This window comes from Procambarus clarkii, chromosome 37, assembly GCF_040958095.1.
Source record: "Procambarus clarkii isolate CNS0578487 chromosome 37, FALCON_Pclarkii_2.0, whole genome shotgun sequence".
Classification (NCBI taxonomy): domain Eukaryota; kingdom Metazoa; phylum Arthropoda; class Malacostraca; order Decapoda; family Cambaridae; genus Procambarus; species Procambarus clarkii.
In genome coordinates this window covers 39,597,561-39,624,519 of record NC_091186.1, presented here as the reverse complement: position 1 = coordinate 39,624,519, position 26,959 = coordinate 39,597,561, and the positions used below count along the sequence as shown (strand labels likewise).

General features: G+C 47.9%; 1 protein-coding gene across 1 annotated transcript in view; it reads right to left on the bottom strand.

The window, feature by feature from the left end:
* Positions 1–544: 544 nt before the first annotated feature.
* The window catches only part of LOC138371913 (uncharacterized), an 85,929-nt gene continuing 59,514 nt past the window's right edge, over positions 545–26,959 (bottom strand). The window contains exons 3-5 of the mRNA XM_069336963.1: positions 1,563–2,264; positions 949–1,095; positions 545–631 (exon numbers count right to left, since the gene is read on the bottom strand). Of these exons, the coding sequence (XP_069193064.1) occupies positions 545–631; positions 949–1,095; positions 1,563–2,264 (936 nt within the window). The remainder of the gene's footprint in view (positions 632–948; positions 1,096–1,562; positions 2,265–26,959) is intronic.

Sequence of the window (26,959 nt, the reverse complement as noted above, 5' to 3'; positions counted from 1 at the left end):
ACTGTTCCAGCCCCCTCTACTGGGAAGGAGTTGCTGCTGGACCTGTTGTTCCAGCCCCCTCTACTAGCAGGAGGTTGGCGATGGACCTACTGTTCCAGCCCCCTCTACTGGGAAGGAGTTGCTGCTGGACCTGTTGTTCCAGCCCCCCTCTACTGGCAGGGAGTGAGGGCTGGACGTGTTTAATCGAGCCTCCTCTCTACTGGCAGGGGGGTTGCTCCTGGACTTGTAGCTCCAGCCCCCCTCTACTGGCAGGGGGTTGGTGCTGAACTTGTAGCTCCAACCCCCCTCTACTGGCTAGGGGGTTGGTCCTGGACCTGTAGCTCCAGCTCCCCTCTAATGGCATTGGATAGGTCCTGGACTTGTAGCTCCAGCTACCCTCTACTGGCAGGGGGTTGGTGCTGGATATGTAAATCCAACCTTCCTCTACTGGCAAGGGGTGGGTGCTGGACCAGTACCTCCAGCCCCCCTCTACTGGCAGGTGGTTGGTGCTGGACCTGTAGCTCCAACCCCCCTCTACTGGCAAGGAGGTTGGTGCTGGCATTGTTTAGAAGTTTGTTGGCAGTTTGAAGGCATCAGTCTCTTCGAAGCCAGCAGTGGTCTGTTTATTTTCAATGTCCTCCTGGATGCTTCCCTGGTAGGTTGGTGGAGTGTCACCCACTCTCTGTGCCTCTGTGAGGGGGGGGGGCCAGGATCCCGGGTTCAATAGAGGATCACAGGCTTAATCATCACGCAGGACAGAAATGGTTCCCATGTTTCCTTTCACCTGATGTCTGTTCACTTACCAGAAAATATATATCCAGGAGTTAGACAACTATTTTAGATTGTATGTTAAGGAAAGTCGGAAGTAGAACTTGGGGAACCTCGATAAACCTAGGAACAAACTTCCTCTCCTCAAAACGCAACTCAATATCTTGTGATATGACCTATGAGAGAAAATAAAAAACTTACTGTTAATTGCTTCTGGGGGATCTGTCCAGTGATTTCCTTAACTTTATTCATGATGCTGGAGGCTGAGTCTCCCAAGTGTACGGGGTCAGCTGTGGCACCTGTCTCTGTGGTCGTCATCTCCAGGGCCTCCCTGATGGTCTCCTGCACCTGTCATTACCAACACAAACATTAATGGTGGAGGCTGAATCTCCCAGGTGTACGGGGTCAGCTGTGGCACCTGTCTCTGTGGTCATCATCTCCAGGGCCTCCCTGATGGTCTCCTGCACCTGTCATTACCAACACAAACATTAATGGTGGAACCTGGACTATAATGAAGCATCAGGCTCTGAGTAAAGTAACAGGACTATAATGAAGCATCTGGCTCTGAGTAAAGTAACTGGTCTATAATGAAGCATCAGGCTCTGAATAAATAATTTCACAATATAAGTAATGGTGTTTCTCTACACTGACCACAGTGTAGAGAAACACCAAGATGACAGTTGACTTTATTAATAAAAATGTTTCCTATCTATAAAGTCAACTCTCATCTTGATGTGTTTCTATGTCAAAAGTGTTTATACAGAGGCAATACTACACTCAGTTGGGTGAGAACAATGTGACCTTCGGTAGTGTACCTTCACTGAGGTGTGGACAGTGTTGACATCTGGGAAGAGTTCCTGGCACTTCCGGAGCCAATCTTCTACCTTCATCTTGCACCCATCAGCTGTGTCTATGGTTGTGCCAACCTCCTGTGGGGTGGTGACTGTGTCGAGGCTCCCCAACATGGCCTGCAGCTGAGTCTTCCCTTCCTCTCCTTGTGGTGTCATATCTACCACACTGGTATCCTCCAGTTCCAAGAGCTTCATTGCTGACTTGTTCTGCTCTACCAGAGCATAGAGTCTGTCCTGGAGCTGGAGGTGGTGAGTCTTCCAGTCCCCCAGCTGCCCCCGGTACTCCCCCAGCTGGGACAGTACCTCTTCACAGCTAGTAATGAGGCTGCTGATGATGCTCTTCTGCTCCTGCACCAGGGAACGTAATGTCTTACTGATGCCTCTGGCGGGACCTTCATAAGGTTTTGCTGGCACTGCTTCCTCAGTTGTTAGCTGAATATTTTTGAGTTTCCTAACAAAAGCCTCCACAGCATAGCTAATTGGGAACTGAGTAGAGGCTGTGGCAGTGTGCTCGGCACGGCAGCTGGGGCAGGACAGCTGACCATTCTTGATAGCATTGTCAATACACTGGGAGCAGAATGTGTGGCCACACGGCAGATTGCGAGGCCGTAGCTGATTGTCGTCATAATCGTTAAAACACACTGAACATTCCTCTGGCTTGTTATCCTGTGGAAAAGAATATTTGGTTAAACTAGATGTATTTACAACAAAAAAGTAATATTGCAGTACTTTATTTACTAATACAAATTGCATAATATTTATATACATTCTTTGCATTAGCTATTCTAGAGCAGAGTTAATATTACTTACAGATTAACATATTCACACAAGGGCCAATATTTTTTATAAATATATCCCGGAGTATGGGATAATATTTTTTGTTAACATATTGCAGCAGCAGGGCTGCCTGTAAGCCGTACCCGGGAGTACAGACTAACACTACCTGTCCTTACTTTCTTATGAATAATGGAAGGAAATGTATGTATCATATATGATAATTGGGGAAGGGTCAAGTATTCTTAGTCTAAGTTGGACAATAAGTGCACTGGGGTTAAATCTTCACACATGGGCTTTATTGAACTCTGGATTATTCTACACTTATTAACTATGGGAACACACGATTACGTTTCTGGATTGTTGAGATTGAGTGATACTCTTCACCAAACATGATGGATGAATTGAATATTGGTCCAGCATGGTCCAATAGTAGCATGGATTTTTACAATATAAGGTCTCTACACTTAATCACTTTACTAACGGGGACCAAGGTTGATGGAGTTTAAACCACGTGTTACAGTACTCCTTAACCTCTGCACGCCTGGTTTCGACAAAAACTTTTTAGTGCAATTTTCAAGGACATATTTTTGTTGTTTTTATAAATGTCCAGGTAAAGTTAATGTCAAAAAGTTTCCAAACTCAACTATTTCCATTTAAAAACACAAAGTAATGAAAACATTAAAAAACATTAAAATATAGCCTAATTAGAAAAAATAACAATTCTCAGAGTGCCTAAAGGCGCTTTGCGCAGTGCAGTGGTTAAAGTGGGTGAATGAGCCTAAAATAACACAAGACACACAGGGTTCTACAAACACACATTCCTATCCCTAAACTAACAAAGAAAAAAAGCATTAGTACAGTTAATGCACTTATCATTACTGTAGAAGACCACCCAAGCGTCGCATTGACGTCTACTGGACACTGGAGTAGTCGCAAGTGGACAACTTGCTGCCGCTCTCCACTCTGTGTGCACTCGCTTGGTTCCAATAATGTTTCACACAAAACTCATATCCCAAAATTGGTCATTTGTATGTCTTATAGAGTTCCAGACTGTTTTCATCATTTAACGCTGCTGTTTCTATATATATATTTTCAACCAGTGAATGTCTTAAATAAGTGTTTCCTATACTATTCCATTGCTTTGGGGAGGATATATAATTAATAATAATAATAATAATTTTCCTTTGTAAGTCACTGTGCTCCACATATGCAGAACTGACTATTGTACTGGCAGAAATCATAAATTCATGATTGTCCTGCCCTTCAAGAAGACCTGAACAAAATAAGTGTATGAGCACCACTTGGCAAATGGAATTTAATGTGAACAAATGCCATGTTATGGAATGTGGAATAGGAGAACATAGACCCCACACAACCTATAAACTATATAATTACCTAAGTGTAGTTACAGGATGAGAGCTATGCTCATGATGTCCCATCTTCCCAGCACTGTCATATAACGCTTTGAAATTACTGACGCTTTTGGCCTCCACCACCTTCTCACCTAACTTGTTCCAACCGTCTACCACACTTGTTTGTGAAAGTGAATTTTCTTATTCACTTCTAAAAAAAAAAAAAAAAAAAAAAAAATTCCCCCTCCCCTTCCGGCCCGTTGGCGTCGTGAGGGGGCTTGGTGGACGGCTGCCGGAGTGTGATGCTCCGTTGGGCAGTCCTCTGTCCTTTTCTGGCCTTGCACTCCTGCTGCTGTCTTCTCCAATTGTGCCGGATCGCTTTTCCTTTTCCTTATGTTTCGTTTTTCTCCCCCTCTTCTCCTATCTGCTTGTCGTTTCCTGCCGACCTTTTGCTTGTTTTGGATTATTTCTTTGGACTTCTTCTATTTTGACGCCCGGGTGCTTGAGGAGGCATACTCTTGCACCCGTAGAACTGTAGTACCCGACGTCTCGAGCGAGGGGAACCTTTTATTGTCAATCCCCCTTTCGTCGCTGAACCCGATCTCGACGGACTGACGGTTCTTAAGGTGGCGTTTGTGGGGCGTATACTCACGACGCACCCCTAGGGGGCCCCGGCATGATCGGCGATAGCTTCCTGTTGGGTGTCCTGCCTCTAATTGTGGCTCCATGGTGAGTATGGGGGCACATTCGTGGATGAATTTGTCACTTTTCGTCTCTATGTCGTTGAATGTTTCCGTTGTACCCTCTCAGGCTCGTGGGGTGGGCGACCAAGCCCCCGAGTCGGCCTGTATTGGAAGACCAGGCTCTGTAGCTCCCGCTGCGTTGGGCCCCGACCTTGCTCCTCCTTTGACCGTCCTGACTTCTTCCCCCAGCTCCCCTCCCTCCTCTGAGGTTGGGTCGAGCCTCCAGCCCCCGGTGGTGACCACTTCGTCCCCTGGTGTGGCTAAGTCTTTCATTGTGACTACTGCGCCTTTTGACCCCTCTCTCTCTAGGGGTTCTCAACGCCGTTCGCGCCCCAACCGCACTCGCTCGATTCCTTCCCGTGCTGATGCGTATCAGGCCTTGTTTGGTCCTGCTTCATGGGCCAAATACTTTGATCTCCTCCCTCTTGATTCTGCGCCTCCTGACGATTTCTCCCTCCATCGGCATCTTGTAGATTCCGTGGATGCGTGTGTTACTTTCAACCCCACTCGTCTCGGTACACGTGTCGTTGCTGCTCCTTCTCAGGATGCGGCTTCCCGCTTGGCTGCCTTATCTTGCCTTGGCGAGATCCCTGTTCGGGTCTCCAAGAACGTTCAGATGAATTCCAGTGTTGGCACTATTCTCCTCCCACCCCATGTTGCAACCGGTGTTCGGAATCTGCAGGATTGCCACAATGATATTCGGCATATCCTTGATGCCCAAGGCCATTCTGTCCTCCAGGTTGACTCGTTTACTCGTCCCCCTCGTGGTCGTCGCCGTCAACCCCTTCGCGTTGTGAAGATCACCTTTGATGGTAGGACCCTTCCATCCTCTGTCATTCTTGCTGGTGCTAGGTGCTCTGTCCAGGAGTATATTCCTTCTCCTCGACTTTGTAATAAGTGCTGGAGGTTTGGGCATGGTGCCCTCCGCTGCTCTGGGACTGTCTCTCTCTGTCCTTTGTGTGGGAGTGAAGGTCACTCTAAGTCGGAGTGCACTTCTCCCCAAGCTCGCTGCCTCAACTGCGGTGAGGCCCATCCTACGTTCTCCCGTGCCTGTGTCCATTACAAGCTTGAGGCGGCCGTCCTTAACCTGAAGCACCGGGAGCGTTTGTCTTTTCCTGAGGCGAGGCGCCAGGTTCGCCGGCTCCCGCCTTATACTAACATCTCTTATGCTCGCGTGTTGCGCTCTTCCTCTCCTCGTCCTTCCCCCCTTCCTCAGACTCTCAACCGTTTCTGGGCCTTGGACCCTGATACGCCCACTGCCCCCTCCTCTGTTCCTTTGAGTTCTTTCCCGAGGGGTCCCCCTCCTGGTCCTCTGTCTGGGGTTCCCCTTCTTTCAACCCGGTCTGTCATGTCTCCTGTGTCTTCTTCCTCGTCCCCCTCCGATCCTCCTTCCCATCCTCTTCCTCCATCTATCGGCTCTCCCCGCCGCCTGTCGGTGCAGGCGGATGTCCATCGCTCTCCTAACGGCCGTCGTGTGTGCTCTCGTTCGGCTTCTCCTGTTGAGACACTGGAATCCGTTGCCCGGTACGTAGTTGCTGGGACACCTGTCTCTTTAAGTCAGAAGCGTAAGCCTGGCTCCTCTCCTTCCTCTTCCCCGGCGGGTAAGAAGGCTTCGCTTTCTTCCTTAGCTCCTGCTTCTGGCTCTGTTGCTCCTTCCCCTCCCGTTTCAGTGGTTGCGCCCCCTGTTCCTGCTATGGAGGTTTCTTTGGCCCCTGCTTCCCTTTCGGTTGCTGCTCTTGCTGGGGTGCACTCCCCTCTTCCTACTCCCCCTCTTCCTACTGGTGTCCTTGACTGCTCCTCTCCGTTGTCTCCTCTTCTTCCTCCTCCTCCTCCGGACCCCGCCCGCCCACCTCTGATCTGTTCTCCCGTTTCCTTCCCTCCGTCTTTTGCTCAGTTTACTCATGCCCCCTAACCCTGACTTTGCTGACCCTGATCCCGACCCTGATATTCTTTAACGTGCTCTGTTGCTCTTTCACCTTTGTTTCTCTTCCTTGTTCTCTGTTTTTTGTCCTTTCTCTTCTCGTCGTTGTCCATTCTTCAATGGAACGTTCGAGGTTATTACGCCAATTTCCTCGAACTCCAACTTCTGATTTCGCGGTTTTCGCCCCTTTGTGTCTGTCTCCAGGAGCCAATGCTTGGTGCTCGTCCTGGTCGTTTTCGTGGCTATTCCTTTCTCTCCCCCCCCCCAGCCATTCCTGGGGCTTTTAATTCTTCTGCTCTCTTGATTCGTGCAGATGTTCCCTTTGTTCCTTTACTTTTTCCTTTGCCTCTCCATTGTTCTGCTGCTCGTATCTTTGTGGGGAAATGGTACACAGTTTGTTCCATTTATCTTCCCCCGAGTGTCCCGCTCTCTCTTCCTGATTTGAAACACCTCCTAGACTCCTTGCCGGAGCCTGTGCTCCTGCTGGTGACTTCAATTGTCGTCATTCTCTTTGGGGGTGACGTTCTGACGAATACCCGGGGTCGCCTCCTTGAGCCGTTTCTCCTATCTTCTTCCCTGTCTCTTCTGAATTCTGGTGAGCCCCACTCATTTGGACTCTCGGACTCTGCAACCCTTTCTTGTCTTGATCTTTCTCTCTGCTCTTCTTCTCTTTACTTAGATTTCACGTGCAGGTTCTTGATGACCTCCATGGAAAGTGATCATTTCCCCATCCTTGTTTCCTTTTTCTCTTTTCGCCCTTCCCTCTCTTTCCCTAGGTGGCAGTTTGCTAAGGCAGACTGGACCCTATTTACCCTCAGTGCTGCTCTCTCTGACCTCTCCCTTCTGCCTCTCTCTCGCGCTCTCCTCCTTTTTCATGACACTGTCTTCAACGCTGCCCCTCCGCTCTATTCCTCGCTCTTCCTCTCGGGGTCCACGGAAGTGCGTTCCCTGGTGGAATGCGGACTGTGCTCGGGCTGTTCGCTGTAAGCGTGGCAGCCTGGAAGAGGCACCGCCGTAGGCAGACGACCGATTCTTTTCTTTTCTTTCGGAAAGCGACGTGCGGTGGCCCGTAGAGCCATCCGTACGGCTAAACGTGAATGTTGGGCATCTTATGTCTCAACAATTACGTCCGAAACCCCTCTGGCCCAGATCTGGAAGCGTATCCGCAAGATAGCGGGTAAGTTCGTTCCGATGTTTCACCGGTCCTTCACCTCCATGATACTCTTGTGGCGGACCCGTTGCAGGTCGCTTCCGAACTGGGTTCCCACTTTTCTTCTGTTAACTCTGGTCTTCATCTTCCCCAATCTTTCCTTCTTCGTAAACCTGTCCTTGAGTCTCGTCCTTTAGATTTCTGCACTCATCTTCAGCTTCCCTATAATGATCCCTTCTCTCTCTCTGAACTTCGTTCTGCCCTGGCCCTCTGCGGTTCTACGGCGGCGGGCTCCGATGGTATTCATTATGAGATGCTTCGCCATCTCCCTCCGAGCACGTCTCAGTATTTACTGAGTCTGTATAATCGGATCTGGGAGTCGTCGTCAGTCCCTGAGGACTGGCTCGATGCCGTTGTCCTCCCTGTTCGCAAACCGGGGTCTCTGGGTACTTCCCCTAAGGACTTTCGCCCTATTGCTCTCACGAGTTGTGTCTGCAAACTCTTTGAACGTATGGTTAACGTTCGTCTGATGTGGTTCCTGGAACACCATCACCTCCTCTCCCCTTCTCAATTTGGTTTCCGCAAGTGCCGCAGCACGACAGATGTCCTGGTGAACTTGGAGGTCTATATTCGTACTGCTTTTGCTGCGAAGACCTCCGTTGTTGCTGTCCTTTTTGACCTGGAAAAGGCTTACGACACCACTTGGCGTTATCATATCCTATCTCAACTTCATTCTTTTGGCCTTCGTGGTCATCTCCCTCTCTTTCTCCGCAGCTTCCTTTCTCGTCGTTCCTTTCGGGTGCGCCTTGGTACCGCTCTCTCTCCCTCTTTTCAGCAATACGAAGGTGTGCCCCAGGGTAGTGTTCTGAGCACTACTCTTTTTCTGGTTGCCCTCAATGGTCTTCTTTCCTCTCTTCCTTCTGGTGTCTTCTCCGCTCTCTATGTCGATGATCTTACCCTTTGTTGTCAGGGTGATGATTCGCCTCTCCTTCAACGCCGGCTTCAACTTGCAATTGATGCCGTGTCGTCTTGGGCCACTGATCATGGCTTCAAGTTCTCTACTTCTAAGACTTGTGCCATGACATTTACGCGGAAACGGGTTGTTCTTCGTCCCTCTTTGTCACTTTATGGTCATCCCCTTGAATACAAAGATTCCGCGAAGCTTTTGGGGTTATTCCTTGACACTCGTTTGTCTTGGTCTCCCCATATCTCTTACCTCCGTGTTGAGTGCTCTAAGGCCCTTACCCTCCTTCGGGTCTTGTCCCATACTTCTTGGGGGGCAGATAGGCGCACTCTCCTTGCTTTACATTCCTCTCTCGTCCTGTCTAAGCTCGATTATGGTTGCCCTGCTTACTCGTCTGCTTCTCCTTCTACTCTTCGCCGTCTTGATGCTTTGCACCATACTGGGTTGCGCCTCAGTTCTGGTGCCTTTCGTTCGACTCCCGTCCTTAGCTTGTATGTTGACACTGGCTTCCTGTCTCTCCAGGACCGCCATGATCGCTACTGTCTTCGCTATCTTGCGCGGTCCTTGCAACATCCTTCCTCTCGCCTCTGTCGTGCTTTAACTTTTACCCCTCCTGCGGTTCCTGTTCCTCTTCACCACCTCCCTCTTTCTGTCCGGTTATCTCGCCTGCAGGATTCTCTTTCCGTTCGTATTTCTGATGTTTCTCCACGTGTTGTTCCTTCTTTGCCCCCGTGGAGGGTCCCTCTTCCGTGGTTTTGTACATCCTTGACCCGTATCACTAAAGCTTTTACCCCTCCTACGGTTCTAAAACGCCTTTTCCTCGAGCACTTTTCTTCTCACTCCCGCTCCGTTTCTGTCTTCACCGATGGGTCTAAGTCAGCGGACGGTGTTGGCTACTCTATTGTTTTTCCTGATCGCACTTATATGTGTCGCTTGCCTCCGGAGACTAGCATCTTTACAGCGGAACTTTATGCTATTCTCTATGCTCTTCGTCTCCTACTTTCTCGTTGTCAGTCTTCCTTTGTAGTTGTTGTTGACTCTCGTAGTGCCCTCATGGCTCTCGGGTCCTTTAATCCAGTTCATCCAGTGGTTGTCGAGATCCAGCATTGGCTGTTTCTCGTTCACAGTAAATTTAAGTCGGTTGAGTTTTGTTGGGTTCCCAGCCATATTGGTGTGTCTTTAAATGAGCGTGCGGATGCTGCCGCCAAGGAAGCTGTCCGCTCTTGTCCCATCTCTCGTAAGGGCATTCCGTATTCCGACTTTTACCCGGTTATCCATTCCTCAGTCCTTACCCGTTGGCAGGCTTCTTGGTTGTCTGTTACTGGTAACAAGCTACGTACTCTTAAATGTTGTGTTTCCTTGTGGCAGTCCTCCTTCCACCGTAACCGGCGGTGGGAAACAGCTCTGGCGAGGTTACGTATTGGCCATACTCGCTTAACCCATGGTCACTTGATGGAGCGCCGCCCTGCTCCTTATTGTCCTAGTTGCATTGTCCCTCTTACGGTCGTGCATGTCCTTCTTGAATGTCCTGACTTCCAGGACGAGCGTATGTCTTGCTTTCCGACCGCCCCTCGCGGTCACCTGTCCCTCGATAGAATTCTTGGTGACTCGGATACTTTTGATATCGTTCGCCTTATGCGTTTTTGTTCTCGTATTGGCATCCTTGGTGATATTTAGCGCCCTCTGATTATTTTGCGTCTTTGATGGTGCTACATAGTCTTCCCAGTTTGGTGCCTTCTTTTGATAATTACTTACTTACTTACTTCTAAAAAAATTAATTTTCTTCGGCTCCTTTGTTTAGTTTAAATCTATGACCTCTTGATCTTGAAGTTTCAGGTCTCAGGAATTTTTGCCTATCAATTTTATCAATTCCCGTTACTATTTTGTACGTAGTGATCATATCGCCTCTTTTTCTTCTATCTTTTAGTTTTGGAATATTTAACCGCATGGCTATATACCATTTGACACCCACAGGCGCATACAAAAAAAAAATCTTTTTTCTTCCTAACCTGTTATTTGTGTTCACTGATCACGGGAAAAATAATAAAACAATCGTAAGTGGCATATATTGCCCGCTATATGGCAGGGAAGTCTGGCAAAAAAACAGCCGCTGACTCAGCGTGCGTCCCAGGCGGTCTGTTGCTTGCCAGCTGTCAGGCCGGAGTTGCCACAAAGAGATAATTACCTAATTACTTCAATGTCTCTGATTGATTTTTCGTAGTTTTTTTGCTGTAATATTATTCAATAGTGTGTAGTGTGATATATTTATATAATAAAATGAGTGAATCATCGCTGTACTCAAAAATATGGTGTGCATATTGTTGATTTAATTATATTCATCAAACAGTGAACAAATACTTTGTCGGTTATTACACTATATACACAGGTTATATATAAGTATCTGCATGTTTTGTTCACCATAACGAACCACTAAGTTGCTATTATGAGTCAAAAAGCAACGAGGAGTGACCGCCGTGTACCAGCCAGCCACTCACGCCCTCCCTCAACACCTCACTCACCCACATTCTCCTCCCACCATACTGTTTTTGCTTTAATTCACTATATACAGACGTTATAAATAAGTATCTACATTCGTGTTCACCATAACGAACCACTAAGTTAGTACGCTGAGTGGCAGTGGCAGCAGCAGCCAGAGGCAGCCCGCCTCTGGCTGCCACTCCCTCCCTCCCTCCCTCCCTCACCTCACCTGACTTGCCACAATTCTCCACCCACCATACTGTTTTTGCTTTTATATACAGACATTACATATAAGTATTTACATGTTTTGTTCACCATAACTGTACATCAAAGCTTGTATGGTAATTAAAGGCACAAAGACGTAGGACCTCACACAATCAGCTGGCTGCCACACCTCAAGGCCAGACGCACTAATATTTCTTCTCCAACAATACTGTTTGTGGTGTTATTACGCTATATACACACATTTTATATAAATATCTACCTGTTTTATTCACCATACTTGTACAAGTAAACTGGTATGGTGCCCAAAGACCATTGTGGTCACCAGTAAACAACATGATATATCGTGCAGACGACGCCACCGCCCTCACCAAAATGGCGGCTCCCAACCAACTCCTCTTGCTGTTTATACCCTCTATACACACATTATATATAAGTATCTACATTTGTATTCACCATAGCAAACCACTAAGCTGGTATGGTGAATGCAGTCAATAAAAGGTGGCCACACACAGTCAGAAGACAACGCCACCACCCTCCCTCCCACAGCATTACTCCACCCTCCATGCAGCACAGCGCTATATATCACCACAATCCTGCTATTATCAGAACCCTGGTCAGTTTTATCAGTCAGGGGTCTTCTGTAATAATATCATCGCTACATAATAGTATGAACAAGTATATTATGGCATTTTTAGGCGATGCTGTGATCACAAGCTGAACAGCAGTGCTGTGAGCTCATGCTGCGTGCGTTAGGCTTGGTAGTTCACTCAATACTGAGGCCCCTAACACCCGGGAATTTGGCCCACGATTTTTAAAAAAAATGGCGTCTGTTTACAAGAGCCCTGATGAAGGTGTGGTGAACCCCGTGTATCCGCGGGCCGTTTAAATCTTGCGTAGTACTCCAAAGCATCATATGATGTGATGCACAATTTTCTTCAAGTTGGTCAAAGCATCATATGATGCGATGCACAATTTGAGGGATATATATATTTTCAACCAGTGAATGTCTTAAACAAGTGTTTCCTATACTATTCCATTGCTTTGGGGAGGATATATAATTATTAATAATAATAATTTTCCTTTGTAAGTCACTGTGCTCCACATGTGCAGAACTGACTATTGTACTGGCAGAAATCATAAATTCATGATTGTCCTGCCCTTCAAGAAGACCTGAACAAAATAAGTGTATGAGCACCACTTGGCAAATGGAATTTAATGTGAACAAATGCCATGTTATGAAATGTGAAATAGGAGAGCATAGACCCCACACAACCTATAAATTATATAATTACCTAAGTGTAGTTACAGGATGAGAGCTATGCTCATGATGTCCCGTCTTCCCAGCACTGTCATATAACGCTTTGAAATTACTGACGCTTTTGTTCTCCACCACCTTCTCACCTAACTTTGTCCTCCACCACCTTCTCACCTAACTTGTTCCAACCGTCTACCCCACTTGTTTGTGAAAGTGAATTTTCTTATTCACTTCTAAAAAATTTAATTTTCTTCAGCACCTTTGTTTAGTTTAAATCTATGACCTCTTGTTCTTGAAGTTCCAGTTCTCAGGAATTTTTGCCTATCAATTTTATCAATTCCCGTTACTATTTTGTACGTAGTGATCATATCGCCTCTTTTTCTTCTATCTTTTAGTTTTGGAATATTTAACCCTTTAACTGCGCAACACGCCTGCAGGCCCACACTTGGGGTGCGCTACGCGCCTCCGGGTATTTATATTTTTCACGTTCGATTTAAAAGTGGCGCGCGGTGACGCGGGTATGGAATGGATGACTGGGATCCCCTGTGATCGTCGGCCATCTTGAAAAAAATTCCCAGCATGCCCCGCGGCCGTGGGGAGCCCCAGTTCCCAAGCAGCAACCATGTCTGACGCATCGTCAACGAGCTCCCACTCCACGGTGACCCTAGGTCATGGAAAACGACTCTTTGAGAAGATTCTCGATATTTTGTACGACGACGGTGCGATGGATGATGACCTGGACTATGATCCAGAGAAAGATCTGACACAGAGGTCTGATACGAGTGAGGAAGAGACGGAAGTGGATGATGCGGCGAGCGTGTACGGTACACGCTCCTCGCTTGGTTTGTCTCACCACCCTGGGTCAACACCGTTATCACCCAGACGCCAGTTTATTCAGTGACAGTACATGTGACGAATCTTTCTCGGGCTTCAGTGACATTGGCTCCGCTACGAGTAGTGTGGACGGCCCGAGTACTAGCAGCGGGGGTGGTACCAGGCGAGGCTTTGCTGTCTTAGTAACACGTCGAGGCAGGTGACAGCATGTCTCACAGCATGACGACAGTGGGCCCTCAACATCAGGAGTTCGTGGTAGGCCTACAGTACGAAAATCTGCCTCAGCTCCAAGCATACCCTCACGCAGCTCCAGCAGCAGCAGCAGATGACGTAGCCGTGATTTTGGTGTTCGTGGTGGTGTTGGCGCCAACACCAAACTCCCTGGTGTACTTGTGTGGGAGGATTGCGCCACATTTGTCCCTCAAATACCAACGTTTGATGATACCGATGTTGGTGTTAAAGCTTTATTCCCGTATACCGGTGATGATATGGCGGACATGGAATATTTCCAGGCATATTTTGACAATGTCTTCATGAGGCATCTTGTGACCGAGACAAACATGTACGCCCACACCCTCATAGACGGCGGCATATTACCTGCCTCATGCCTCACCCGATGGAAGGATACAACAATCGACGAGATGTACGTATTTCTGGCAATATGCATGATGATGATGAAACACTCCGAGAAAGCTGTCATCCAGGACTATTGGAACATAGGCAGCCTTGTTCCATCACCCGATATATGTTGCAGGATAGGTTCCACTTGATTCTCAGGTGCCTGCATTTCGAGAACAATGCAAATGAGGATAGACACGACAGACTGTGGAAGGTACGCAAGGTATTTAGCGACCTGCGAGGGAAGTTCAGGGATTATTTAGTACCTGGACAGAATGTCGTTATCGACGAGTCGCTTGTACTGTTCAAGGGCAGACTGGCATTCAAGCAGTATATCCCTTCCAAGCGGAACCGGTTTGGACTGAAGTTTTTCGTGCTGTGCGACTGTGAGACTGGTATCGTCCTGGACACGATCTTTTATTCTGGTACAGACGTCGACATATATATACCAGCTCAAGATGAACACGGGTTCTCCGGTAGTGTCATAAAAACCCTGATGGAACCGTTGCTGAACAAGGGGCATATACTGTTCACCGACAACTATTACACCAGCCCCCTGTTGACCAGATACCTCCTTGCCCACAACACTGGCGAATGTGGCACTGTGAAGTCCCACAGGAAGGAAATGCCAGTGTTCGGTATAGGTATATCTGTGGGCGAGTGCCAGATGCGCAAGTGTGACAATATGCTGTCAGTGCGGTGGAAGGACAGACGCGAGGTGAATATACTGACGACGACTCACACCGGTGCCATGTTGGACAGTGGGAAGGTCCATTTTCAGAAGTGCAACACCGTGTATAAGCCAGACTGTGTCATAGACTATAACGTGAACATTCGCCTCGTCGATAAATGTGACATGATGCTTGGTGGTGTGGAGTGCGTGCACAGGTCTGTGAAGTGGACGAAAAAGTTTTTCTTCCACTTCATGGATGTTGCAGTGCTCAACTGCTTCAATATGTACCTAGTGAAGTCCGGCAGGAAACCGTCTATAAGTACCTTCAGTGCCAGCGTTGTGTCACAGCTGCTGGTAAAATATGGCAAAGAGGGCTCCATAGTACCACATGGGGTGCAAGCAACAATGCCACACGTAGCTCCAGACAGACTGCGGGGTAATGAGAACTTTGGGGTACACATGCTGGAGTATATGCCAGGCACAGCATCATGGGAGAAGGGTAAACGTGCATGCATAGTATGCAGGAATACTACACGCAGATCACAAAAGCGAAGATATCATCGGCACCTGGTGCATGGAGTGCAAGGTGCCACTCTGCCCCGTTGGCTGTTTCGCAACATATCACACACTTGCGGAGTACTGAGTGTGTGTATATATTGTGTGATACTGTACAGTGTGTATATATAATGTAAATATAAATATATCAGCGTGATAAATTGGAAATAAGTGCAGGATAAGTGTACTTGTTTGTGATGCACGTAACACAGTGTCTACAGACAGTACGGATGTTCTACTGCCATAATATAGTGTACGTGTTCACCATACACTGGATCGGCACGTAAAATCTAATACATTGTATTTGGAACTGTGCGCAAAAAATGAGCAAAATTATATTCGCAGCAGCATGCACATCCCGCCCTGGGCGCCCCACCGGCCCCAGGAGCTTACAGCATGCGCACGGGGAATGATGACGTCACGCGCCACTTTACGGACCCCATAGCAGCCAAAGTAAGTACAATTTCGACATTCCGTTGCTATACCCATATACTGGGAGGGGTTTTTGACACTTTTAGAACAAAAAAGAATTTTCTCCTGAGAATTTATTTCTCGCGCATTAGGGGGTCATATTTGTAGGCCGCGCAGTTAAGGGGTTAATGCCTCTAACCACTCCCTGTAGCTCTTGTCCTTCAGTTCTGGGAGCCATTTAGTTGCATGTCTTTGCACCTTTTCCAGTTGATGTGCTTCTTAAGATATTGGCACCATACAACCACCTCTTTTATACCGATCTGCCGGTAATAACGACCGGTTTGGGAGATCGGTATCTGTAGCCTCGTATACCATTCTGGTGGTCGATATTATCGACGGTCAGTATTAGGTTTGTTTTGGCATCGGCAGCCCCTCACATGGCGACCAGGCCACCGACCTCGATCATCCAGAGTGGTATATTAAATCTTAACTTTCTTTTAAAATGATTTAGTTCTATGAAGAAAATTCTAAATTATTATTAATAAAATATTTTAAAACAATTGTTATTAAGCAAAATTCTTTGTTTTCTTATTAAATACCTTTTATAGTATAGGCAATAAGTATTTATTTTTCCCACGGACCTAGAATGTACTGCGCCTGGCCATGTGACCGCATTGTTTACTGTGAACTCGCATGGCTGAGAACAATGTCTCAGAATATTAGCCAGAGAAAATCAGATTCAGACAAAAATAGATAAATTCATGATTTAAACGAATCGTAAAAGCACCCACTGGGAATTCAACAAGTCATGCAGCATCTGCTGGCAACGAATGCCCTACAAGCCATGCTGCACCCCCCGATGCTGAATTCCCATCAACAAGTCGTGTAGCCTCCGCCGGCAACGAATGCTCTGTAAGCTATGCTGCACCCGCCGATGCGGAATTCCCATCGACAATTCATGGAGCATCCGCCGGCAACGAATGCTCTGCAAGCTATGCTGCACCCGCTGATGCTGAATTCCCATCGACAATTCATGGAGCATCCGCCGGCAACGAATGCTCTGCAAGCCATGTTGCACTCGCCGATGCTGAATTCCCATCAAAAGTCGTGTAGCCTCCACTAACGATATAAAATATGATTGAAAGGCATATCAATTAGTGTAAAAAGTGTTGATACAGTACAGTATTGTAAGTGTTAATGATTATTTAAGCTTTGACGAAAAGATACTATACAGTGTAAATATACAGTAGAAATAATTTTCAATTGTGAATTAGAATTAGAACTCATGTGAATTAGTAGTAAGGCTAGCTGTTGTGTGAAGTGAATGCCTGAAAATAAGTGTACATACTGTATGTACCCTGTATACAGTACTGAACAATATAAAACAAGCGCTGCAGAGGATGACGTAATCTTCACAGCTTCGTAATCTTCAGCTTCATTAAAAGTCAATTTACCAATTTTATTATAGTATTACAACATAGTAATTGTTTTTTTTCAACAAAAGCTACATATTAATTTCTGCAAATGTATATTCTATCATTAGCAGAATAAAGGTGAGCTCAAAATATTTCGTCTTGGCTAGCTCTCAGTGACAAGGCTCGATCACCATTGTATAGCCTGGCCGCCACAGCCTGCGTCATAACATTAAAAATACATTACCTGCACTGTTCAGGGTAAAACAAAACATATCTCTAAAATTTTATTGAGAAAATATTAACAATCACTGATACATGAAATATTTTGCAATACAAAGGAATGAACCAATTTTTTCCCACCCATCTGGACTTGATCAGAGCGTGTTCACACATCATCCATGCAGCAGCCACCAGCTGGCTTAATCGTCGGCGTGGCACTAAATTGGAAAGCAATTACACAATGAACTTTATTTAATTTTAGTTATGCAGTATAAAATATATCCTACCTGAATGTTACTTGAAAAATTACCCGACCCAACTTAACTTCCGAAATAACGGAGCTCCGGAAATAACGACCAGGGTACAGCCCCATATAGGCCGTTAAATTGGGTGGATACTGCATTCCATTCCAGCTTTGGTCTAACAAAAGTTGTGAACAATTTCTTTAGTATCTTGCCATCCATGTATTTAAACACAATTTTTAAGTTAGAAAGTGTAACATAGGCTCCTCACACAATGTTCTTTATGTGGTCCTCAGGTGATAGTTTTCTATCTAGAACCACTCCTAGCTCTCTTTCTTTATCCAAATTCTTTATCGATTTCTCACATTTCATAGAGGTGTCTAGATATGAAGTGAAAATAATGCTAAAGGAGCTAAGTAAGAACAAAGCATTTGGCCCAGATGGAGTTTCACCATGGGTCCTGAGAGAATGTGCACCTGAGCTCAGCATTCCACTTCAACAGATTTTTCAGGCATCCCCGTGAACAGGAGTCCTAGCAGATGTGTGGAAAAAGGCTAACACAGAAGAAATGTTTGCACTACACGGTTGATATTCACTATGCTACCTATTTCAGATTCCCAGTTGATATTAGAGGCAGCAGCAGCACTCTACAACAGTGGCAGCAGGGAAGATCCCATCAAATATAGACCTGTATCATTGACAAGTATAATAGTCAAAATATTAGAAAAAATAATTAAAACTAAATGGGTAGAACCCTTGGAGAAAAACTATATAATAACAGACAGTACGGTTTTGGATCTGGAAAATCCTGTGTAACAAATTTACTCAGTTTCTAGGATCTAGCCACAGAGATTTATAAGAAAGATATGGTTGGGTATTTTTATTTTGGCTCTCCTAATTGTTTTGGACAACATTGATGAGTATCTCCTTGAAACTGCTTTGGAGATGACCCCTAACCTATACTGGTACTTCTTCTCATGGTAATGATTTTATTAACAAATTTAGGTATACCCTTAGTAAGCCATGGATTGTTTAACCGTTTAGTTGTGACTTGTTTAGTTAGCATTGGACAGTGGGTATTATAGATGCTACCACAAACAATATGGTGGAAGTGCTGATAATCAAAATACGGATCCTAAATGTAGTTATTGTCCTTTTATATAAGTCACCAGAGGCAAATCATCAGCAGTTTAAAAACAAACTAATGAAAATAGAACACTGCTTAGAAAATCTCCCAAATCCAGCCCCAAACATCATCCTGCTTCAGGACTTCAACCTATGGCACCTGAAATGGAAGACCCTAACTAATACAGTTTTATCAGAGAGAATTCCTGGAAGTAGCCTAAATGAACAGTCACATGCAAATGACCTGCTACGAATGTGCGACTGGTTTGCCTTAAATCAGTAAATAGTTGAACCAACTAGGAAGGAGAACACGCTGGACCTCATTTTCACTAATAATGATGAATTGATCAGGAACATAATGATTACAAATACCTGTTACTCAGATCACAACTTAATTGAAGTTTTGACAAGCATGGGGAATAGACCTTCAAACTCAGTCTCGATTCCCAGTGGAAGAGATTTCAGCAAATTTAATTTCAATAAAACACAGATAAACTGGGAGCAAATGAACCAAGACTTCACAGAAATAAGCTGGGAAGAACAGCTAGAAAATGCAAACCTGAACCAGTGCCTGAAAAAATAAGCTCAGTAGCACTAGAAATATGCTCAAACCGCATATTCCTAAGAAATATTACAGGAAGAGATGCAGATTGGAACGGGAACGTCGTTCCCTCTATAGGCGAAGAAAACAAATCGCAGAACAACTTGAGAGTCGCACCCTCTCTCATGAACGGCGAAGAAGGTTAGGAAGAGAAATAGAAACAATTGAACTCAAGCTACAAGAATCATACAAAACCCAGGAGAGGCAAAGAGAGCAAAAGGCCATCAGTGAAATAGAGGGAAATACAAAATATTTTTTCTCCTATGCAAAATCAAGATAAAAAACCGCATCTAGCATCGGGCCCCTGCGAAAGAGATATGGAATTTTCACAGATGACAACAAAGAAATGAGCGAAATACTGAGGAAGCAGTATGAGAGCCACTAAACACACTAAAGATTGATAACGGTTATGATCTCAGCCTGCAGGAGAAACGAGTCTCCCCTTGAGAGTCATTCTACCAGACTTGACCTAATTGGTTAAAGAGATATAGACGTGGATATTTATATAGTAGACATTCGATTGAATTTGACTAACGGTTTGCATGTATGGCAGTGAATAAGGATATAAATAAATGACTGGTTGTTACGAACCCGGATCCAGCGTCCGAGCACGGAGCAGTGACGACCGCGCCATCTGTGGGTCAGCTCCCGAAACCCCCACCAAATGGACGACGACACCTGGTGAGGACAAGGTGTACTGGCCACAAGGGCCAGTTTCCAGTCCGGTTCAGCTCACAACACAGCCGCTGCTGACCTCTGGTGAGGTGGTGCTCAGACAACAGCGCCATCTATGGAGTGGATAGGTGGGCGTTTGTGTCTGAGCCTGTAAGTGAGGTGTTTTAGTGTCCCTGTTATTGATGACGTGTCTGCTTACAGAGTCGACCTGGGACTGCTGTGATGGAAGTTGAGTGAGTCTACCCAAGGCAGCCGTCCCCATACCTTGTGCTTTGCTGTAGCAGCCGTGAGTCGCCTCCCGGATGAACACTGTGGTGTTACCCTGCCTGTGAAGCGGCAGTGAAGGATCGTCGTAGCCGGGACCGACTGCTGGAGACGATTATCCACTGGGGTATTGAGGACAGGAGAGTGATTTGTGGTATCACACGAGGCTCCTGACTAGGGCGCTACCCTAGTATCGCTCGTGGAGTGGCCTGACCAGCGTTGCTGATCCGGAACCTGCCAGCAGACCTGCTGGACTTGTGGTTGACGGCCTCCACGGCGGTGCCCCCAGTGGAACTGTGTTTGGCTGGCCTGTGTTTGGGGTAGACTCAGCTTGGTCGAAAGATTCGTCAAGAGACCACGAAAGCACCGAGGACTTGGCACCGAGAGTTTGGATCCAGAGTCTTCAGAAGACAATTGTGTAAATAATTCCCTTGTGCAGTGTTAATACCCCTCCCCCTGTGTAATCTTATATTATTTATTGGTGATGGGGACAATTATAATCTTAAGTTCTTAACTTTATTTCCCTTCCCCTTTTATTTTACTTGCGCCACGGATCTCATTCCTTGAAAGCCACTACTGGCTTGGGGCCGGATACAACTTCCTCTAACGACATCAGAGTACGAATCCAGTTGCGACCCGAGAGGGCCATAACACTGGTCATGAGATGTGGAAATTTGCTGGGGGTGTGAGGCTCGCTTATAAGGACGTTGACCTCACTTCAGCACCAGAAATTGTGAGGGGAAGTTGAGCTCCATTGGGTTCCGGTTAGAGAAGAACCCCCTAGTTTATATACCTTCAAGAGGAAGGAAGTGTGCAGACGTTTCAGCTGTGGAATTAATCTGGAAATGTGTGGTCACGTGTCCTGGATGGCAGGAAGAGTTGTGAAGCCGTCCAGAAACATTTTCGTGGGCAGCTGTGTGTGCGCCCTGGTCAGGCATCATCAAGTAAGTAAGTAATTATCAAAAGAAGGCACCAAACCGGGAAGGCTATGTAGCACCATCAAATACGCAAAATAATCAGAGGGCGCTAAATATCACCAAGGATGCCAATACGAGAACAAAAACGCATAAGGCGAACGATATCAAAAGTATCCGAGTCACCAAGAATTCTATCGAGGGACAGGTGACCGCGAGGGGCGGTCGGAAAGCAAGACACACGCTCGTCCTGGAAGTCAGGACATTCAAGAAGGACATGCACGACCGTAAGAGGGACAATGCAACTAGGACAATAAGGAGCAGGGCGGCGCTCCATCAAGTGACCATGGGTTAAGCGAGTATGGCCAATACGCAACCTCGCCAGAGCTGTTTCCCACCGCCGGTTACGGTGGAAGGAGGACGGCCACGAGGAAACACAACATTTAAGAGTACGTAGCTTGTTACCAGTAACAGACAACCAAGAAGCCTGCCAACGGGTAAGAACTGAGGAATGGATAACTGGGTAAAAGTCGGAATACGGAATGCCTTTACGAGAGATGGGACAAGAGCGGACAGCTTCCTTAGCGGCAGCATCCGCACGCTCATTTAAAGACACACCAATATGGCTGGGAACCCAACAAAACTCAACCGACTTAAATTTACTGTGAACGAGAAACAGCCAATGCTGGATCTCGACAACTACTGGATGAACCGGATTAAAGGACCCGAGAGCCATGAGGGCACTACGAGAGTCAACAACAACCACAAAGGAGGACTGACAACGAGAAAGCAGGAGACGAAGAGCATAGAGAATAGCATAAAGTTCTGCTGTAAAGATGCTAGTCTCCGGAGGCAAGCGACACATATAAGTGCGATCAGGAAAAACAACAGAGTAGCCAACACCGTCCGCTGACTTAGACCCATCGGTGAAGACAGAAACGGAGCGGGAGTGAGAAGAAAAGTGCTCGAGGAAAAGGCGTTTTAGAACCGCAGGAGGGGTAAAAGCTTTAGTGATACGGGTCAAGGAAGTACAAAACCGCGGAAGAGGGACCCTCCACGGGGGCAAAGAAGGAACAACACGAGGATAAACATCAGAAATATGAACGGAGAGAGAATCCTGTAGGCGAGATAACCGGACAGAAAGAGGGAGGTGGTGAAGAGGAACAGGAACCGCAGGAGGGGTAAAAGTTAAAGCACGACAGAGGCGAGAGGAAGGATGTTGCAAGGACCGCGCAAGATAGCGAAGACAGTAGCGATCACGGCGGTCCTGGAGAGACAGGAAGCCAGTGTCAACATACAAGCTAAGGATGGGAGTCGAACGAAAGGCACCAGAACTGAGGCGCAACCCAGTATGGTGCAAAGCATCAAGACGGCGAAGAGTAGAAGGAGAAGCAGACGAGTAAGCAGGGCAACCATAATCGAGCTTAGACAGGACGAGAGAGGAATGTAAAGCAAGGAGAGTGCGCCTATCTGCCCCCCAAGAAGTATGGGACAAGACCCGAAGGAGGGTAAGGGCCTTAGAGCACTCAACACGGAGGTAAGAGATATGGGGAGACCAAGACAAACGAGTGTCAAGGAATAACCCCAAAAGCTTCGCGGAATCTTTGTATTCAAGGGGATGACCATAAAGCGACAAAGAGGGACGAAGAACAACCCGTTTCCGCGTAAAAGTCATGGCACAAGTCTTAGAAGTAGAGAACTTGAAGCCATGACCTGTGGCCCAAGACGACACGGCATCAATTGCAAGTTGAAGCCGGCGTTGAAGGAGAGGCGAATCATCACCCTGACAACAAAGGGTAAGATCATCGACATAGAGAGCGGAGAAGACACCAGAAGGAAGAGAGGAAAGAAGACCATTGAGGGCAACAAGAAAAAGAGTAGTGCTCAGAACACTACCCTGGGGCACACCTTCGTATTGCTGAAAAGAGGGAGAGAGAGCGGTACCAAGGCGCACCCGAAAGGAACGACGAGAGAGGAAGCTGCGGAGAAAGAGAGGGAGATGACCACGAAGGCCAAAAGAATGAAGTTGAGAGAGGATATGATAACGCCAAGTGGTGTCGTAAGCCTTTTCTAGGTCAAAAAGGACGGCAACAACGGAGGTCTTCGCAGCAAAAGCAGTACGAATATAGACCTCCAAGTTCACCAGGACATCTGTCGTGCTGCGGCACTTGCGGAAACCAAATTGAGAAGGGGAGAGGAGGTGATGGTGTTCCAGGAACCACATCAGACGAACGTTAACCATACGTTCAAAGAGTTTGCAGACACAACTTGTGAGAGCAATAGGGCGAAAGTCCTTAGGGGAAGTACCCAGAGACCCCGGTTTGCGAACAGGGAGGACAACGGCATCGAGCCAGTCCTCAGGGACTGACGACGACTCCCAGATCCGATTATACAGACTCAGTAAATACTGAGACGTGCCCGGAGGGAGATGGCGAAGCATCTCATAATGAATACCATCGGAGCCCGCCGCCGTAGAACCGCAGAGGGCCAGGGCAGAACGAAGTTCAGAGAGAGAGAAGGGATCATTATAGGGAAGCTGAAGATGAGTGCAGAAATCTAAAGGACGAGACTCAAGGACAGGTTTACGAAGAAGGAAAGATTGGGGAAGATGAAGACCAGAGCTAACAGAAGAAAAATGGGAACCCAGTTCGGAAGCGACCTGCAACGGGTCCGCCACAAGAGTATCATGGAGGTGAAGGACCGGTGAAACATCGGGAACGAACTTACCCGCTATCTTGCGGATACGCTTCCAGATCTGGGCCAGAGGGGTCTCGGACGTAATTGATGAGACATAAGATGCCCAACATTCACGTTTAGCCGTACGGATGGCCCTACGGGCCACCGCACTCGCTTTCCGAAAGAAAAGAAAAGAATCGGTCGTCTGCCTACGGCGGTGCCTCTTCCAGGCTGCACGCTTACAGCGGACAGCCCGAGCACAGTCCGCATTCCACCAGGGAACGCACTTCCGTGGACCCGAGAGGAAGAGCGAGGAATAGAGCGGAGGGCAGCGTTGAAGACAGTGTCATGAAAAAGGAGGAGAGCGCGAGAGAGAGGCAGAAGGGAGAGGTCAGGGAGAGCAGCACTGAGGGTAAATAGGGTCCAGTCTGCCTTAGCAAACTGCCACCTAGGGAAAGAGAGGGAAGGGCGAAAAGAGAAAAAGGAAACAAGGATGGGGAAATGATCACTTCCATGGAGGTCATCAAGAACCTGCCACGTGAAATCTAAGTAAAGAGAAGAAGAGCAGAGAGAAAGATCAAGACAAGAAAGGGTGCGAGTCCGAGAGTCCAAATGAGTGGGCTCACCAGAATTCAGAAGAGACAGGGAAGAAGAGAGGAGAAACGGCTCAAGGAGGCGACCCCGGGTATTCGTCAGAACGTCACCCCAAAGAGAATGACGACAATTGAAGTCACCCAGCAGGAGCACAGGCTCCGGCAAGGAGTCCAGGAGGTGTTTCAAATCAGGAAGAGAGAGCGGGACACTCGGGGGGAGATAAATGGAACAAACTGTGTACCATTTCCCCACAAAGATACGAGCAGCAGAACAATGGAGAGGCGAAGGAAAAAGTAAAGGAACAAAGGGAACATCAGCCCGAATCAAAAGAGCAGAAGAATTAGAAGCCCCAGCAATGGCTGGGGGGGGGGGAGAGAAAGGAATAGCCACGAAAACGACCAGGACGAGCACCAAGCATGGGCTCCTGGAGACAGACACAAAGGGGCGAAAACCGCGAAATCAGAAGTTGGAGTTCGAGGAAATTGGCGTAATAACCTCGAACGTTCCATTGAAGAATGGACAACGACGAGAAGAGAAAGGACAAAAACAGAGAACAAGGAAGAAACAAAGGCGAAAGACCAACAGAGCACGTTAAAGAATATCAGGGTCGGGATCAGGGTCAGCAAAGTCAGGGTTAGGGGGCATGGGTAAACTGAGCAAAGACGGAGGGAAGGAAACGGGAGAACAGAGCAGAGGTGGGCGGGCAGGGTCTGGAGGAGGAGGAGGAAGAGGAGGAGGCAACGGAGAGGAGCCGTCAAGGACAGCAGCAGGAGGAGGGGGAGTAGAAAGAGGGGAGCGCACCCCAGCAAGAGCAGCAACCGAAAGGGAAGCAGGGGCCAAAGAAACCTCCATAGCAGGAACAGGGGGCGCAAGCACTGAAACGGGAGGGGAAGGAGCAACAGAGCCAGAAGGAGGAGCTGAGGAAGAAAGCGAAGCCTTCTTACCCGCCGGGGAAGAGGAAGGAGAGGAGCCAGGCTTACGCTTCTGACTTAAAGAGACCGGTGTCCCAGCAACTACGTACCGGGCAACGGATTCCAGTGTCTCAACAGGAGAAGCCGAACGAGAGCACACACGACGGCCGTTAGGAGAGCGATGGACATCCGCCCGCACCGACAGGCGGTGGGGAGAGCCAATAGATGGAGGAAGAGGATGGGAAGGAGGATCGGAGGGGGACGAGGAAGAAGACACAGAAGACACGACAGACCGGGTAGAAGGAAGGGGAACCCCAGACAGAGGACCAGGAGGAGGATTCTTCGGGAGAGAACCCAAAGGAACAGAGGAGGGGGCAGTGGGCGCATCAGGGTCCAAGGCCCGGAAACGGTTGTGAGTCTGAGGAAGGCGGGAAGGACGAGGAGAGGAAGAGCGCAACACGCGAGCATAAGAGATATTAGCATAAGGCGGGAGCCGGCGAACCTGGCGCCTCGCCTCAGGAAAAGATAAACGCTCCCGGTGCTTCAGGTTGAGGACGGCTGCCTCAAGCTTGTAATGGACACACGCACGGGAGAAGGTAGGATGGGCCTCACCGCAGTTGAGGCAACGAGCCTGGGGAGAAGTGCACTCCGACTTAGAGTGACCTTCGCCACCACACAAAGGACAGAGAGAGACAGTCCCGGAGCAGCGGAGGGCACCATGCCCAAACCTCCAGCACTTGTTGCAGAGCCGAGGAGAAGGAATGTACTCCTGGACAGAGCACCTAGCACCAGCAAGAATGACAGAGGGTGGAAGGGTCCTACCATCAAAGGTAATCTTCACAACCCGGAGGGGTTGACGGCGACTACCACGAGGGGGACGAGTAAACGTGTCCACCTGGAGAATAGAATGGCCCTGGGCAGCGAGGATATGGCGAATATCGTCGTGGCAGTCGCGCAGGTCCCGAACACCGGTTGCAACATGGGGCGGGAGCAAAATAGTGCCAACACTGGCATTCAATTGAGCGTTCTTCGAGACCCGAACGGGGGTCTCGCCAAGGCAGGATAAGGCAGCCAAGCGGGAAGCAGCATCCTGAGAAGGAGCAGCAACGACACGTGTACCGAGACGAGTGGGGTTGAAAGTAATGGAGGCATCCACGGAATCAATGAGATGTCGATGAAGGGAGAAATCGTCAGGAGGCGCAGAATCAAGAGGGAGGAGATCAAAATATTTGGCCCACGAAGCGGGACCAAACAAGGCTTGATAGGTAGCAGAACTGGAAGGAATCGAGCGAGGGCGGCCGTGACGAGAACGGCGGTGAGAACCCCCAGAGAGAGAGGGGTTAAAAGGCGCAGTAGTTACAACTAGAGAAGGAGCCGCGCCAGGGGACGAGGTAGTCACCACTGGGGGCTTGGGGCTCGACCCAACCACAGAGGAGGGAGGGGAGCCAGGGGAAGGAGTCAGAGAGGCCAAAGGAGGAGCAAGGTCGGGGCCCAATGCAGCGGAGGCTACAGAGCCCGGTCTTCCAATACGGACCGACTCGGGGGCTTGGTCGCCCACCCCACGAGCCTGAAAAGGTAAGCCAGAAGCAGCCGAAACAGGGGTTATCATCTTGACGAAATTAAGAATTCACTCACGAATGAGCCCCCACACCCACCATGGAGCCACAATTAGAGGCAGGACACCCAACAAGAAGCTATCGCCGATCTTGTCGGGGCCTCCTAGGGGTGCGTCGTGAGTATACGCCCCACAAACGCCACCTTAAGAAACC